Genomic DNA, 14,337 nt, shown 5'->3' with positions numbered 1-14,337 from the left:
TAATTAACATGGATTTTGGACTATTTCACAGTCCAATCACATTGATTAATTCTTTAGTACAGAATTATGCTAACATAGGAGAGATATGATTCCAAACTGCACAATTATTATGAGTGTGGTCCAATTGTCTACTCAAAGTGAATGAATATCCAAATCTAAGTGTGCTTTTTCGGAGTCTTTCACTTCCATCATATCTTGTCTTGGATCAATCTTGCAACCTTATGCTTAAAAAGCTATCGTTATTTCTGGCTCCAAGCATCAGAAAAAGCACCAAGAGTGTGGAGGAGGAGACACAACATGTGAGACTCTGCAATTTTCCATCATTAGCGTCCATCAGATTTTGGTCTTGATGATTACTACTTCCATCATTTTTTTTCCAAGTGACCTCAAGGCTCCGTCGCTTTTGTTGGTACGGCCGACGTCGTTTTGGCCAACGTGGTCGTGGTGTGAGTTAGGAACTTGTATATATTAGGCCCAGAATGATTTTGGGTTAGGTTCTTCTTCTTAGGCGATTAAATAGGCCAGACTTTTTACCAATGGCAGATTGTTCTTTTGGTTGTTTGGTGGAGGAAAAGTAAAAAGAATGTGGCAGTGTGCACATTTTAGATGTTCTTTTCAACTTAATGAAGAAATGTTTACATTTGAGGTTTTAATTTTGAGCATCTACCATCGGTTGATAAGTGTCTCGACATCGGTTTTAAATATTCTTAGGCTCCAAACTAATCTAGCATTCGAATTGGATTCCTAATTAGTTTTACAATCCGATACCAATTTTTGAAATTCTATGAGAAAATTGTTCATTTACTCTCAAGTTCCCCCATTAAGTATGCCCTAAAAGATGGGCTGGTCCGAGTCCTATCCTAATTTTGGGCCATTGAATAGGCCGACTGAACCATATGTGGGCTTAACCCAATCTGTTGGTTCATAGCACAAAGCTTGGGCCACGCTGTTTTTGACCATGGCTAGCCCAATAAAACCCAATAATGTTGGTAACATGTCATTTTAAGCTCTAATTCTACTTGTAGTAGTAGTTTAGCGCACGTACTTGTATGAGGAGTTGAAATTACTTGAGAGGTTACGAGGCCGGCTCGCCAAAGTTCACTCATAAACTTAGACTTTACAATTGACGCATAACATGTTTTCGATCAGATTGTTACATCTAACGTTTAGGACAAGATATTCTCGATAACCAAATCGAACTAGGACCATCATACTTTAAAGTTCACTTGGAGAACATATGCTCATCTATCATATTTGTAAACAGTTCATTCAATTAATTAATTGTAGAATTAAATCAAAATGAGCAGGTAAACTTTGTCAAAAAAAAATAATGCGTCCTTTTTAATTTTTCTAATAAGAAATATTTTGGCCAAAAGCAAAATAAAATTTACTACGTATTTTCTGTTGGCCAATGCGGCAAAATTTTTGTCTGCCAACGCAAAGAAGCGACTTGGTTGACCCTGCACCTCATTTTCATAATAGAATCTCATACAAGCGAACCAAGGCGAAGAGGAGGAGAAGAAGAAGAAACCACAACCCTACTACTCCGTTGCTCCGCCGCCGCCTCACTCCATTCAATCTTTCAGGTACTCATAACTGTCTCTTCGACTATGCCGACCTCATCAATATATGCATGCGTATCTTTGGATCATCAACTACACCACTAATAACAATGATGATTGAGCATGAATTTTCCGTGAAATTTCGTTTCGATGTGCTCTGTAGCTTTTGGATCTCATTGAATCATTGATCACTATGTCTGTAGAGACTGGATTTGTGTTCAGAATTTTTCAAATCTTAATAGTGTTTTGTTTTCGTGGTGGTACTGCTCATAATAAGGGATATCAGCTTACCTTATCTGCTGAGCTGAGCTCTTGTAGAATGAGATTTCGTAGGCTTTTTACCTGTGAATGATCAGTTAATTGGTTAATAACAGCATTTATATGCAGGATCCTGGCGTTTTGTTGATGAGTTATATCAAGTAAAATGGCATCGAATTATGTTTTGAATTTGGTGAATTCTACGTTGGATTGGGTGACAGCGACTTTAGATGCTCCCTCCTCCAGAGCTGTTGTTTTTGGAGTGCCCATTGGCGGTAGGCTACCGATTTTTTACAACTGTCTTTATGAGATTCATGCTTTTTATTAATGAGAGTTTGTCTCTGATCGACAAATCTTTGTTGTTTGGCCTTTTTTTTTTTCTTGTAGGACATCTTTTTGTAGAAGTACTTCTTTTTGCAGTCATCGTTTTTCTACTCTCCCAGAAAAGTTACAAGCCCCCTAAGAAGCCTTTAACAGAGAAGGTTTGTGTAAAAGTTCTATGGCAGCACCTTCGTCTTGTTGAATAGTACACGCTGCTTGCACACCACGCTTAATCTATTGGACTGCTTTTTATATCCGTAACTTAAGAAAAATAAGGAGTTCAGAAGTGTTGAGGCATTGTCGTAATTTGATTATACTTCCTAGTGAGATTTGAAAAGAAAAGATCTGTGTGACCAATTTAATTGTCAACTTTCGTCTCAATGAATATAGTTTTTAGTGATGCCACTATTTGCGTATCACCACGTATGAACTTGCTAAATATTTAGTATGATTATACGCTTCTGATTCTTGTGCTTTCTGATGTGACATGTGGCATGAATTCTTAACTGAACTTTGCTAGTGTATTGGTACATGTAGGAAATAGATGATCTATGTCAGGAATGGGTTCCTGAACCTCTCATCCCTCCTATCACTGAAGATATGCAGTATGAACCCCCAGTGTTGGAAAGGTGAGTGAGCATAGTTTCTAGCTCCTCATAAACCAATCCATAGTTTAGCTATGCTTTGATTTGCATGTTCCTTTTTTTGATTTCCATCAGGGAGAGAGAGAGAGAGACCAGAGAAGTACTGCGTATTTTTTCTGAAGAAAGAACAAAAAATTCGTTATTGCAATTTTCTTCATGTTATATCTTGGAGTTAAAAAGATGTTGCCTATGGGTACAAATAAAACAGTATAATTCTTTGTTCTAAGGGATATTGCTAATGAGTGGAATTTATTCAGTGCTGCAGGGCCACACACAACAGTTAATGGCAAAGAAGTCGTGAACTTTGCTGCAGCAAATTATCTTGGATTGATAGGACATGAGAAGTTGCTTGTAAGAGATAGCTTTTCATATTACTGATATACTTTTTCTACATGAATGATAGCATGAATAGCACATATATATTTCTATGTCTAATCTCAGGAGTCATGTACCTCTGCATTGGAGAAATATGGTGTTGGTTCATGTGGTCCTCGTGGGTTCTATGGAACAATTGGTATGACTTATATACTATGAGATAAAATATTGATGTTCTTTTCTTTTTATAGAAAGGTAGACACCTGCTGTATATCTTTTATTGTTTTATTTGGCATCAGATGTCCACCTTGATTGTGAGGCAAGAATAGCAAAGTTTTTGGGAACTCCTGACTCAATTCTCTATTCTTATGGTCTCTCCACCATGTTCAGTGCAATTCCAGCATTTTGCAAAAAAGGAGATATCATTGTTGTGTGAGTATGCATAACCTCAATCATGTTATTTATTGTTGTCTTTTGCTCTGGGCTGTAAAACTTGTTTAGTTGGAGAGTTTTTTATGAAAGTGAAATAATTTGGAAAACATATCATGGCAAATCTCTTGACTTTAAGCTAATTTCTAGATCTTTTGATTGTTACTTCTGATTACAATTCAAAATGATGGTCAAAATACATTCAAATTACTGAAAAAGTAATTGAAGTATGCAAACTATTCAGATGCTTACTGATTAATTTGTTTACTCATTGCTCTCATATTTTTTAGGTGCCACATTACTTTTCTATTTTACTACTGTACTGGCCTGGGCTTCGAATATATGGAGTTTCTGGCTGCTAAATACATTGCACAAAGATTTCTGTTTAGATATGAATTTATATGTAAAGTGGTTTTTTTTTTTTTCCTCTTTTTTAGGGATGAAGGAGTCCATTGGGGAATACAAAATGGTCTTTATCTTTCTAGAAGCACAATTGTGTATTTCAAGCATAATGACATGGAATCATTAAGGAATACTCTGGAGGAAATCACTGTGAAGAGTAAGCGGGCTAAGAAACTCCGGCGTTACATTGTGGTTGAAGCTGTTTACCAGGTATCTATGTCTATGCATTGCTATTACATCAAATATATCTTTTTGCAATTTTTTTTTTTTGGCATGTTGTGAGTTCTTTGAAGACGCAACTCAGCATCATCCATTTTCATTATAGGGTTGCTTATACTATGCAAAATAAATGCAAGACTTCTATCTCTACATGAATTGCTGCTATAGAGCCATTGTCAGCAAGAGGACAATTCTACTTAAATACCAAGATCATGTCACTAGGAAGTCAACACAATGACCTTTCACCTTTTCATAGTTGCCATGTTAGCAAATTGCCTCCATTTTTTAATAAGAATTGAAATAGCTTAATGCAATTTAGAAGTTTTGATTCCTATTTGTAGGTGTATTGACTTGTTTTGTTGTCATGTAATCTGTTACCGCTTTCTGATGCTAAGTATTTACTTATGTTATAGTTGTTTTATTACTTTGACCGATGTGGAAATTGTACTAAAACAGAATGAGATCTCTTCTTTAGCTCTTTCTATGCTATCACATTATAACATACAGTTACTCCTCCTTCCCCTATTTTCTTCCAATTAGTTAAAGAAATTGCTCAACTGGAGGTATTGACTGGTTATCTTTTATCCTAAAATTTGCAGAATTCTGGCCAAATAGCCCCCTTGGACGAAATTGTTAAATTGAAAGAGAAATATAGGTTTCGTGTTTTATTAGATGAGAGCAACTCATTTGGTGTCCTTGGAAGAGCTGGACGAGGTCTCACAGAATTTTGCGGGGTGCCGGTATTTTTCAAACATCCTTAAAGAAGAAAATAAAAGATCACAATATATCGGTTCATAGTTAGTTTGTGAATTTCCGGTGGTGTGATATCTGCAGGTTGAAAAGATAGATATTATTACTGCTGCAATGGGACACGCCTTAGCCGCAGAAGGAGGATTCTGCACTGGAAGTGCTAGAGTCACTGATCACCAGGTATGGTCATTATAATCTGTGAATAGCCATATGATATGGTTACTGACATATGTGTCAAAACATTGGAATTCTAACAAGAAATTTCTTGTCTTATCATAATAATGGTTATGTCTTTGCATGGATATAAATGATATTTCCAAAAAAAATAAGTTTTGGGGTATTGTCTGTGGCAGCGATTGAGCAGTTCTGGGTACGTCTTTTCTGCTTCTTTGCCCCCTTATCTTGCGAGTGCTGCCATTACTGCCATTGATGTTCTTGAGGAGAATCCTGATCTGTTAACGAAGTTGAAGAAAAACATTACGTTACTATGGAAAGGTCTGTGCTTGATCTCCTTATTCATGTGCATAAGTGTGTTTCTCTTGGTTTTTGGATAGTTATCGCACTGCCAGTGTGGTCATCACTTGATTAGTAAGTGTCTTAGTAGTCGCTTATCACATGCTTACGCTGGCATCCTCTTGTTTGAGTATTGTGCTGTAATGTGCAGGATTGTCAGGTGTAATGGGCCTCTCATTAGCGAGCAATCCAGAATCACCCATTGTGTTTCTCAAACTACAGAAGTCAACAGGTTCTGTGAAGAGTGACCTGCAACTCCTCGACGATATTGCTGACCGTGTAAGTAAATGGTTTTATCTTGATTACACTAAGCTGAATCAATTTCTGCTGATTTTCTTTCTCAAGTATATTTGTTGTGGTTTTGCAGTTGTTAAAGGATCATTCAATTCTTGCGGTGGCGTCCAAAAGGTCGACACTTGATAAATGCCGTTTGCCTGTGGGAATTAAACTGTTTGTTTCTGCTGCCCATTCAGAATCAGATCTGCTCAAGGCATCGGAGTCACTGAAAACGGTTGCAGAATTAGTGCTGAAGAATCATATATGACTGGAGAATGCCTGATTTCTCTTGCCTGACTGAAGCACATCCTGTCTTTACGAACCCTTTGATGGTTGAGCAATTTTGAAGTGCAGGCTAACGGTGAAAGGCCTCTGGTTGATGCGATAGAGATATGATTAATTTACAACTGCGTTCTTTTCATCGCTGTTTAACATGTGATCGGTATTTTTTTTCGGCCACTGTGTATACATGTGATCAAGATTAACGTCAGATTTAGTCTTAGAACACAAATACATCTTTGATTGTTCATAACGCTGTCAAAATATTCATGTTGCAACTACTGTACATTGGTTCTTGAAAGCTTGATTCTTATGAACTTTTTTTCGTTATCGAAGATGTCAAGGAAATGTTACTGTTTCTATCATTTGAAAATTGGAATGACGACAGATCTAAATTATCATTCTTCGCTTGTTCTTATATTTTCTTATTACATGATTACATCAATAATAAAACTTAGAATATACAATAATAACTAGTATTTTGTGGGCTCACGATTTTGTTTCCGCTTACAAAGGTTCTGTTTTATATTTGGGTCCTTGACCCAAAGCCCCAAAATGAGCCAAAGTTATCCCACTTACCCCAGCAACAGATTTTTATTCCCCACTACCCAATTTAAATTAAAAAGACAATTTTACCCTCAATCAAATTAATAAATTACACCATATGCCATCGAGCTCTCTCTCCTCTCTCCCCTTCGATCTGACTCTCTCCCTCTTCGATCTGATTCTCTCTCTCTCTCTCTCTCTCTCTCTCTCTCTCTCTCTCTCTCTCTCTCTCTCTCTCATCCGGCAATAGTCGTGCAGCCCAGAAGCCGGAGCTCGTGCAGTTGGTGAAGAGTTTATGCAGCCCAGAAGACGGCGGCGAGTTCGTGCAGCCGGCGCCATCGATCGTACAGCCGGCGGCGAGTTCGTGCAGCGAGCTCGGAGTTCCTTTACGTCACCTCCGTGCAGCTAGGTCGGAGTTCCGGTTCGTGCAGCGAGCTCGGAGTTCGCGCCATCCATTGCCGGCGGCGAGTTCGTGCTAAACACTGAAGTCACCGGTTGCTTGGCTTCGCCGATCACGAAATCAAAACCGCAACTCATCTCCGGCGGGAATTGGCGCTCGAGCTCGACCTCTGGTGCTCGACCCAGGCTCTCCGGCCTCGACACAGGCCAGTGGCAGAGGAGAACATGGATCTGGTATGCCGGTGGTGGAGGAGAACCACGATTTGGTGCCCAGAGCTTTTCTCTGGGTGCCCAAATCAAATTTTTTTTTTTTTTTTTTTGCTGTAAATTGGTTCAGAAGCCCAAAATGAAAAGAAAGAAAGAAAAGGAAAAAAAAGGTTCTATTGGGGCAATAGAGGCCTCTTAAAGATCTATTGGGAGGCAATAGACGTCTATTGGAGGGCAGTAGACGTTTTGAATTGATGTAATCTCCCCAATAGAAGTCCTATTGGGGGGTAATAGACGTCTATTGGGGGGCAATACATGGCTGATGGTCGTCTATTGGGGGGCAATACATGGCTGATAGTCGTCTATTGGGGGGCAATACATGGTTGATAGTCATCTGCTGATAGTCGTCTATTGGGGGGCAATACATGGCTGATAGTCGTCTATTGGGGGCAATACATGGCTGATAGTCGTCTATTGGGGGGCAATACATGGTTGATAGTCGTCTATTGGGAAGCAATAGATGTCTATTGGGGGCATAAAAACTTTTCAGTGAGATTTTCAGCAAATTCCGGTGGGCGGCAGCCGGTGACCGGATTCCGGCAGCCGGTGACCGGATTCCGGCGAAAGTTGGCCGGATTCCGGCGAAGTTGGCCGGATTCCGGCGAAAGTTGGCCGGATTCCGGCGACCGGTGACCGGATTCCGGCGACCGGTGACCGGATTCCGGCAGCCGGAACCGGGCTCCGGCGAAGTTTCCCATGGTTTCTCTCTCTTCTATTTTCTCTCTCTCTCTAAGTAACAAAGGGGTAAGGGTAAAATGGTATTAAAAAAAAATTAAAAACAAAAAAAAGGTATTAGGGAAGACTCCCTTAGAGTGTATTGGGTAAGAGAGAATTAAAAAAACTTAATGGGGTAAGTGGGAAAAAAATCCCTAAAAATGGGGTAAATGGACAAAATCCCTTTATATTTTCTCGAACAAATGCCTCTATTTATTCTTTATTTTACAGTAAAAAAAAAATTGGAGCATTAAGCCCAATGGAGTTGTCTAATGGAAGCATGTTGGGGCTGTAAGTGGGGCGAACGCAGTAGAGTTTTTTCTGATTTGGTAATATGAGATTTCTGGTTCGAATCTCAGCTTGTGAAAAACCTCCTTTGAAAAAAAGTCATACCAAGTTGCTCTCGTCTCGGAGGTGCAGCTCACTCGGCCACCAACCAAAATAACAAAAAGGAGCATTAAAAGATAAAAATAAAATAAAACACACGCGCATGGAAGTTTCGTAAGCGCGTAGTTGTACAATTGTACTATAATTTCGTGGATTTGGATACGGTAGAATATAATAAAAAGCGAGCTGCTTAATAGGATTCTTCTACTTGTTTCTCTAAAAATTAAAGGCGGCTGCGCTTCCTCCATCAATCAATCATCGTCTTATTCTTCTTCTTCTTCAGAGAATGTCTGGAGGAATCGCGCGTGGTCGCCTCGCGGAGGAACGAAAATCCTGGCGTAAGAATCACCCCCATGTCGGTACCTTCTCTCTCTATTTTTTTTTTTTTTTTCAATTTTCAATTTGAAGGTCTTTGCTAATAATTGGTAATCGCTGTTTAGGGTTTTGTGGCGAAGCCAGAGACAGGTGCAGATGGCTCCGTCAATTTGATGGTTTGGCAGTGCTTAATCCCTGGAAAACCCGCTGTGAGTTTTTCTCTTCTCTTTTGAAATTTGTATTTAGCTAGTCAATTTGGGCATAAAAAGGATTTAGGTCTTGTGGTTTTATACTTTACCCTTGTATTACTCTAATCAGACTAAGATTTTCAGTTATCTGTGTTTGAGAAGTTTGTTTGGTATACTGGTTGCTTGCTCATATTGCTGTTTAATTCATAGCAACTCTTCGGAGTCTGGCAGCAGCAGCTCTACTATAGATCAATTGACTGGTATCTTCTGTCTAGACGTTTATCCTTTCGCATTAGTATTTAGTAACCCTGTCGAGTTGATGTTGTGGATTATTTTCTTACATTCTGAGCTCTTTTAATATTGTTGTTGTCGTCGTGGACTGTCTCCTGTTATGATGTATTTGTTTCTCTGTTGGGCAACCTGAAGTACAACAGATAGAAACCATGAGTAGGATGTAATGTGCCATCTGGAGAATTTTAAACGGATGATTCATTTAAGCCTCAAAGATCTTATTGATTGTAGTTGTGTAGAGAGGGTCTATTAATTGAATATTGGAGGTTGGAGATTAATGTAGCAACTTAACGAGCATGTTATGGTCTAGATGAGTTGATATTTGTTGCTTTATAGATAACGACATTGCCAGTGTCCATTGTTGCTTCATATTTTTGCCTCTTCATTGATGATGTGAATGTTTTTGTACTATCAATATTGACCATATTTCAAATGCAGACTGATTGGGAGGGTGGCAACTATCCACTTACACTCCAGTTCAGTGAGGATTACCCCAGCAAACCCCCAAAGTGCAAGTTCCCTCAGGGTTTTTTCCACCCTAATGTTTATCCTTCTGGAACCGTTTGCCTTTCAATTCTCAATGAGGATAAGGTGAGTAAATATCACTACATTTACTTATATAGGGAGATTTTGTCAATTATTGTCGCGTAATGGGAATTCCTTTTTCAGGGGTGGAGGCCTGCCATTACTGTGAAGCAAATCCTAGTAGGCATTCAGGACTTGCTAGACCAGCCTAACCCTGCTGATCCTGCACAAACTGAGGGTTATCAGCTCTTCATCCAGGTTTGTTTTGAATTCTAGTTGCATCTTGTTCTCTTGTTAGTGAACTTATGTTTAACCAAATATATATGATTCTGATGTGCAGGAACCAGTTGAGTACAGGAGAAGAGTGCGGCAGCAGGCAAAACAATATCCATCTGTTATCTGACGAGTGCTTTTGTTAACTCATTGTTTAGTTAAACAAAATCATGCTCAAGGCTCTTCTCAAGACTTGACCAACCTTCTGAGTGGGTTCCTTGCATTTTTCTCTCTCTCTTTGTTTATGGTTGTGTGTATCGTAGTTATTCTCATTTGTGACAATACTGAAAATTCGCAGACAGTAGAGGCTGTTATGCACAAACTTCAAACTCCTAACCTTGGCGTGACTTTGTTCTGGTTTTCTTATCATTGCTTGATTTTCATTTGCTATTCTGGGAAAATTCTTTTCTACTCATGCTTGTTAAAGGTTGTAGTTCTCTAAACAATGCATGCCAAAATGGGTTAAAGTTGAGTTTTCATATTTGTAAAGCCTGTTGACATTTGGAGGGTGTTTCAACAATTGAAAATTCATTTTTTGCTTCGAATGTTTAACTTCTCACACTCGAACACAAAACCAAACTCGAAGTCCGGGCATTACGTATTGCTAACCTCTTCTTCTGATAAGTGATAACAATATAGATGATTGATTGAGCTCAATGAAGAAGCAAATGTACACTGAATAGAACCCCATCTACCAATATTTGTCGTGCAAAATCCGGTATGGGGTTGAACCAGGCATAGCTCCATTAGCGGCCGCCCTTCTTAAAAGTAGAGTGAGAAAGTCTCCCTTCTCTCTAAGAAACCCACCAGACTAGGTTTTCTCCTTCTCCCCCTTCTCTTGGCAGATCTAGATCCTTCTGATCTGGATCTTTGGCTTTAGAGTTGGGGGAGTCTCCAATTTTCCCTGTTTTTCCCCTACCCTTCGTGGTAGCTCTCTGCCCCGGCGGTGGCAGTTTTGCTTATCGTCAGCTTTCGGTTTCCTTCGTTTCCCCAATTCCCCCATAACCCAAATCTTATTCATCTTTAGAGCCCAGATTACCCATCCCATCTATCCCCTTTTCCTTCTTCATTCTCTTCGATTCTTATCCCTCTCATGTCCCCCCACTCTTCTTCCTCTCCTTCTGCTTTTCAAATCCTAGATTCTTCACGTTTCAGGTGCACATGCTTCATACCCATCACTGTTTTAAACGAATGTTCACCGATTTGATTCTCTGAATACGGCGTTGTATCGGATGTCTTACATAGGCATGTCAGCGAATCCGCTGCTGCTTATCTCTATTCCTCTTTCTTTTTTCTATTTCTTTTGGTTACCCTCATGCCTGGCAATTGCTTGCCTGGCGATTTGCTGATGGGTTTTGTTGATGTTTTGTATGGTTTTGGGATTTGGATTGTAGAGTTCTGTTGGGATCTGGTTTGGTATTCACGTGCTGGAAAGATTTGGCTGGCTTCTAAGTCCTTGGCTGCAACTCTCGTGACGTTTCTGAGTCACGCGGTGGTGACGGTTCTGAGTCACGCGGTGGATCGCTTGTCGGCGACGACGACAAGATCGCTCTCCCCTTCTGCTGGGTTTGCTAGTGGGCTGTTTGTCATTGGGCTTGTTTGTTGTTGGGTTTTGTTATTTACTTCCTTGCTTTGTACCTTTGGCCCATGTTTGGGTCTTTGTTTGTAAGTTTGTGTTTGTGATTCAATAAAACTCTATTAACCGTAAAAAAAAAAAGGCTACTCGCGCATGGTTCCAGGGCTTTGGTTCTATTAATCCAAATATAGGATGAAAACAAACATAGAATTTAGGGAGAATTCCACAAATGGTCATTCAACTATGACTCATTCGACACTTTGGTCACTGAAGTTTCAAATATATCACTTTGGTCACTCAACTATTACACTGTCAATCACTTAAGTCACCCAAAGAGTATTTTTTATAATTGTTTTTAATGAAAAAAATTAACAAAGTGACTCAATTGATTGACAATGTAATAGTTGAGTAACCAAAGTGATATATTTGAAACTTCAGTGACCAAAGTGTCGAATGAGTCATAGTTGAGTGACCATTTGTGAACTTTTCCCTAGAATTTAAGTGAAAGTCTATCAGCATAAAAGTTCAGTAAGGCCAATTTAGACTTGAGCCCAACAAACAAAAACCAATGTCACGATGGACCAAAATGAGAACCATCCCTTCTCTGACCAACATCCTGAAAATTACCTTCCCTAGTAGATCCATCGTTTGTGAAGCATACATTTTACCAACTCCAACTCCCAAAATTCCGGCATAAAAAGTAATTAACATGGGAAGCAAGCTTTAAAGAAATATCATCTCTCATGAAAACATTTACAATTTCTGGCATAAAAAAGATCAAGCTCTTTTGCAACCCCAAAATAGTGTCACAATAGTATCTCCTTCGATCCGACAATAAGCCATGGACAACTCCGCAATATTGACAGATGCTCCGAAGCACCAAACAATTTTCCGACAAAAATATCCAATTAATTAGATCGACAACCATGATTAAAGAAGATTTAGGTAGAACATCATCATTATTCTCATGGTATCTTCTTATTCGATTCAAGGTAAAGAACCTTAGACATGCATTTCTTTAAAAAAAAATAATAAAAAAATTAACATGGCAAGTTGGCAACATCATTCTAGCTTGACTACTCATGACTTGGTACAGAGGCAGCTTCCATAAACTCATCATCAGATTCAAGAGCCCTCATTACCTCTGGAAGAAGACACACCTCCAAGTCAATGCTTCCTGCTTCGCGCCCTTGAAACGACGACACTTTGCCACTAAACTTGTTGGCATACCCACTTCGTAGAGCCACAGCTTTTCCCATCCCAAATTCATTTTTATACATGTCGAATCTCGGACTACTCCCCATCATCACACTAAATGGATCGAAATATCGCATAGTAAACACAGTCGGAGACTTTAACCAGTAATCAAGATACCGTTTTAGTACTTGGTCATTGAGGTTGACCACAGCCTGGTGCAATTTCCACGCGGCCCATCCAAGCCCATGATCAAGCAACTCACCAGCATTGATCAGTTCTGATTTGACCGGATAAATGGCGTTGCCAAAGTAATTCGGAGGCAATGGCGGGTCCAATCTTGCTCTGTTATTGGCAGCTAATCTGCAACTGGTTTCTTGATCTGGTGGCAGAAGACGCGCTCGAGTTATAGTCCTCCAGAGAAGCGCAGACAAGGCCTGGAAGGTGGAGATGTTGCTGGTCTCGTTCTCTGAATTGGCCATGGCTTTGAGTTTGGCTAGGGATTCTGCGGAGAAATGAAACATTCTCTCTCTGAGTTTTGGTGCTTCGACTCTGTCAATGAACTCACTTGGGTCTGTGAAAGGAAGGCTGATAATCGGACCATGACCTTCTGGAAACCACCGATCCAACACTGGTGGATTGGAGATCTTGGAAAGAGTGACATTGTTTTCTTGTGCTTGGAAAATTGCAGACCAAGTGTTGAAGAAATTCCAGTAAGATGTTCCGTCACCGAGACAATGGTTCATTGATAACCCGATGAAAACGCCGTCCACCAATTCCGTGACTTGAGCCGTCAACAACGACGTGGTGTGTCCGTCGTGGTTGACCGCCCTGTCGTGATCAAACAAGGACTGAACCACCAAGGGCACATCAGTTGGGGAAAGAATGTCCGAGATGGACATGTCAAGAGAAGCATGGATGAATTTAGCTCCAGGGCTATTGCTGCAATCCACATAGACCAAGTAGAGATGAGGGTCTTGTTCTTTCTTGGTCACAAGGCGACCCGCTAGCGGGTAGAAGTGAACGAGTGCGAGGGAAAGAGAGTACTTCAGTTTCGCCAAAAGGGTGTCAAGAAAATTAGGGTTGTTGGCTTTTGGAGGTTTGGTGAAGAGGAGACCTTTCTGGATATAGTGCTCGGAGAGCATGGCGAGGTCTGTGGGGGTCAAATAAAAGCGCTTCTTTGATTCTTTCGAAGCATTGTGAGGTTGGATAAAGCATTCTGAGATGTGTTTGACATTTGGGGACTCCATGATATTGTGAACGATTTTCTGTGTGTATTTGGCAGGGCTGCTTTGCTTTATATATGTAGTTCATATATAAAGCAAACTAATTCGTTGTCTATTTTGGATTCTTCTTTTGAGAAACTTGTTTTAGCGTATCTGGGATTATGAAAGATTTTCCTTAGAAATAAAGGTTTAGGATTGAAGATCATATTGGGAGTCAGACTAATTGTGATCCTATAAATAGTCATTGAGATAAATTGTTTTTGGTGTGTGATTTCACAAATTAAAAGACAATTATAAATTCTTGAGAAATTTTTAAATAATGAAATCTGCAATTCCATTAATTAGAATTTCATTAATTGCAATTTTCATTGTTTGGTCGTATCTATTTAGAATTTCGAACTTGTAATAAATTTTAAGAAAATTTAAAACAATATTAAAATATTAACCAAACAACCTTGTTTTGGAAAC

At 39.6% G+C, this 14,337-nt stretch overlaps 3 protein-coding genes across 4 annotated transcripts; 2 read left to right on the top strand and 1 right to left on the bottom strand.

The window, feature by feature from the left end:
* Positions 1-1,425: 1,425 nt before the first annotated feature.
* On the top strand, positions 1,426-6,333 carry LOC112173728 (long chain base biosynthesis protein 1). Of its 2 annotated transcripts, none has more exons than XM_024311409.1 (13): positions 1,426-1,586; positions 1,950-2,095; positions 2,208-2,302; positions 2,679-2,770; positions 3,043-3,136; positions 3,227-3,299; positions 3,400-3,532; positions 3,967-4,141; positions 4,750-4,890; positions 4,985-5,080; positions 5,254-5,395; positions 5,565-5,692; positions 5,781-6,333. In XM_024311409.1, exons 2-13 carry the CDS (start codon positions 1,987-1,989, stop codon positions 5,955-5,957), a joined length of 1,455 nt encoding a protein of 484 aa, XP_024167177.1. In that variant the 5' UTR covers positions 1,426-1,586; positions 1,950-1,986; the 3' UTR covers positions 5,958-6,333. The 2 variants fall into 2 exon arrangements, with proteins under 2 accessions (XP_024167177.1, XP_024167178.1); XM_024311410.1 differs by having other exon boundaries at positions 1,429-1,586; positions 1,937-2,095.
* Positions 6,334-8,456: 2,123 nt separating this feature from the next.
* LOC112173564 (SUMO-conjugating enzyme SCE1) lies at positions 8,457-10,299 on the top strand. Its single transcript, XM_024311213.2, has 5 exons — positions 8,457-8,636; positions 8,722-8,805; positions 9,514-9,666; positions 9,745-9,858; positions 9,941-10,299. Exons 1-5 carry the CDS (start codon positions 8,568-8,570, stop codon positions 10,001-10,003), a joined length of 483 nt encoding a protein of 160 aa, XP_024166981.1. The 5' UTR covers positions 8,457-8,567; the 3' UTR covers positions 10,004-10,299.
* A 2,216-nt stretch (positions 10,300-12,515) lies between these two features.
* LOC112174333 (uncharacterized acetyltransferase At3g50280) lies at positions 12,516-13,893 on the bottom strand. The gene has a single exon (XM_024312073.2). It carries the CDS (start codon positions 13,891-13,893, stop codon positions 12,526-12,528), a length of 1,368 nt encoding a protein of 455 aa, XP_024167841.1. The 3' UTR covers positions 12,516-12,525.
* Positions 13,894-14,337: the final 444 nt, after the last annotated feature.

Source organism: Rosa chinensis, chromosome 6 (assembly GCF_002994745.2).
Source record: "Rosa chinensis cultivar Old Blush chromosome 6, RchiOBHm-V2, whole genome shotgun sequence".
Taxonomy (NCBI): domain Eukaryota; kingdom Viridiplantae; phylum Streptophyta; class Magnoliopsida; order Rosales; family Rosaceae; genus Rosa; species Rosa chinensis.
Note: the sequence above shows the minus strand (reverse complement) of the source record. Positions and strands in the feature narration are given on the sequence as shown.